The sequence below is a fragment of the Tupaia chinensis genome, unplaced genomic scaffold, assembly GCF_000334495.1.
Source record: "Tupaia chinensis unplaced genomic scaffold, TupChi_1.0 Scaffold000057_1, whole genome shotgun sequence".
Taxonomy (NCBI): Eukaryota; Metazoa; Chordata; class Mammalia; order Scandentia; family Tupaiidae; genus Tupaia; species Tupaia belangeri.
This window is the reverse complement of record NW_006159515.1, coordinates 8815427-8818045: the sequence shown is the minus strand read 5'-3', so window position 1 is coordinate 8818045 and position 2619 is coordinate 8815427. Positions and strand designations below refer to the sequence as shown.

At 31.7% G+C, this 2619-nt stretch overlaps 1 protein-coding gene across 1 annotated transcript in view; it reads right to left on the bottom strand.

Annotated features, from left to right (window-relative positions):
• The window catches only part of LOC102483300 (UDP-glucose:glycoprotein glucosyltransferase 2), a 14984-nt gene that overhangs the window by 6696 nt on the left and 5669 nt on the right, over window positions 1-2619 (bottom strand). Inside the window, exon 3 of the mRNA XM_027776386.1 lies at window positions 680-762. Coding sequence (XP_027632187.1) covers window positions 680-762 — 83 coding nt within the window. The remainder of the gene's footprint in view (window positions 1-679; window positions 763-2619) is intronic.

Sequence of the window (2619 nt, the reverse complement as noted above, 5' to 3'; positions counted from 1 at the left end):
AGAGATGTTGAGCATTTTTTCAAATGCTTTTTGTCCAGTAATGTGTCTTCCTTAGCGAGTTGTCTGTTCAGTTAATTTACCTATTTTTTAATTGAATTTTTTTTTCCTTCAGGTAAGCGTCTTGAGTTCCCTTTATATACTGGTTATCAGTCCATTATCTGAGACACAGTTTGCAAATATATTATCCCATTCTGAAGGATGTCTCCTCACTCTAATTATTGTTTCTTTTGCTGTTCAGAAGCTTTTCAGCCTGATATAGTCCCACTTTTCTGTTTTCAGGATTATTGTCTATGGTTCTTATTTAAGAAGTTTTTTGCCTACTCTGATATCTCCAAGAATTTTCCCTGTGTTCTTCACCAGTAGTTTTATAGATTGAGGTTTACAATTGAGATTTTTGATCCATTTGAGTTGATTTTGAACAATTTTGTTTTCTTCTTGATTATAATGGAATACCAAAATTGTTATAATGAATTATCAGTAATCATATGAATTTTTAATACAGAAGTAAAGCTTTTCTTGAAAATGGATGCTTAGAATGGTTTCCATTAAAACATCTTTTTAAATTTAATGTTCAGATCTAGTAACCCAATTAAGCACCCACACCTAACAAGACAATAAATATATTCAATGTATGTATATAAATATAAACGTTTTAAGTTAAAATTTGTATGTCACTTACCTGATTGCTTATAAATTGCTAATTCTTTCACAGTTTCCAAAAACTGCCAGAATTTTTCATTACTTTCTTCTGCCATAAATTCACTATGAAAGACAGTTAAGAGAGATAAATGAATAAAAGTTTAGATACTATAAACTACACTTTAAAAGCAAATTACATTTATGGTAAAACAAAACCTGCAAAAATTAATATAGAATCACTGATTTTCATTTACTATAATACAGAAAAAGAAAAAAATAATGATGATTCTTATCCAAGGTGTCATTCTTTAGTATAAGCATATAATCCTGTCAGAAAAAAAAGACATGTGAAATTAATTTTTGTTTTTCCTTATTGTTAGCAAAAACTAAAGAATGGATCATTTATTTTATCTTCCTATGTGAAATACCATTGAGAGGTAGAATTTATTTGCAATGAATGGAGAGCAATACATAAAGGTAAAAAATAATATTTTAAAGAGTACCCATTTTCTTTATAAACAAAAATAGGTTTTATAAACTTTTTATAAAGATCCTACTATATATTATTTTAAGTCAATTACTGATTTGTGTAGACAGTTATTTTTATTATTTAAAACAAATAAAAAGATCTTAATAAATGAATAAGAAAATTGGTGCACTGCACTTAGTCTTTGGACTTAAACCCCCAAGAATCTTCCAATTGTCTATAGAATGCATGAAAGAAAAAAATTGCCAAAGCCATTTAAAACCTTTTAGAAATAATGAAATATATGAAAGATTATTTATTCCTGTATACAACCAAGTACAGGATATCTAAAGCAAGTAAACTATTTAAACTAGAGGGAAAAGGCCACCAAACAGACAGTACAGATTCTTTGTTATGGTTCACCTGATCTTTAAACCAATGCTTAATATAGTTCTTTTTTTTTTTTTTTTTTTGGGAGGCTTTTCGCCAACGACACGCAGACAGAGAGAGACAGAGAGACAGAAAGCGAGAAATAACCCCCCAGGGGGGATGACCACGCCGCAATCCCTTCTCCTCCATTCTCCTCTCAGGATCTTGGGTAAGCACGCACATGCACCTGGCATGAGTTCTAAGCCACTGGGTCTGGGACGCGAACTGTGGTTGACTACGTGGGAGTCCAGAGACATAGCCATTATGCTAACTGCTGATTCCCCCAATGCTTAATATAAATGGTGAGTACTGTGGAGGACATTCAAGAGACATGCAGAGGAACTAATTCTTCTAAGTCTAAGACAGCTACTAGAGAAAAAGATTGATCTGTTAATACAAAGTTGACAAGAAGAGGAATTTAAAGTAATGAAGCATAAGTAATTTAAAACAACCCTTGCTATTAATGGTATGTTAGTGTCTTAAAAAAGAAAAAAAAAAGAAGGCAGGCTAAAAGTAGATGAAACAATGAGAAAAATTAAAGTAAGATATGCTCTAAAAAGGATAGGAATGGTATAAAGCGTTAAGTAGGGAGCAACATTTAATATTCAGTAATACTTGATAACTGCCTTGATGAAAGAGCTTAGCCATGCTCATATACTATGCAACCACAAGTAGAAGACCTATCATATACCAAAACCTACCCATCTAAGTATGAACCTTCACAGTGATCACCTTGAGGAGCCACTCTCTCATAAACCACTGCTCTAAGTACTTTGAGAAGTCTGGAATTTCACAGGCAATTTGCTAGTAACTCATCATTAAGCTCAGGGGAGGAAACATCATTGAGAAACCATCTAAATTATCTTCCAATTTTCTAAAAAGAAGATACTACCTTTGGTCAAAGTTTTAAAATGGGAGAAAACAAAAACAAAAACCTGGAATTTCCAATTTGTTCACTTGACTTTTACAATATTTGTCCCCAAATAACCATTTTTCCCCAGAAAAAATTTGCCACAGAGAAAAAAAAAAAAACATTTCTGTAAAGTTTTTTTTTTTTTTTTATTTTGCCAGGGGGTATGTGCACT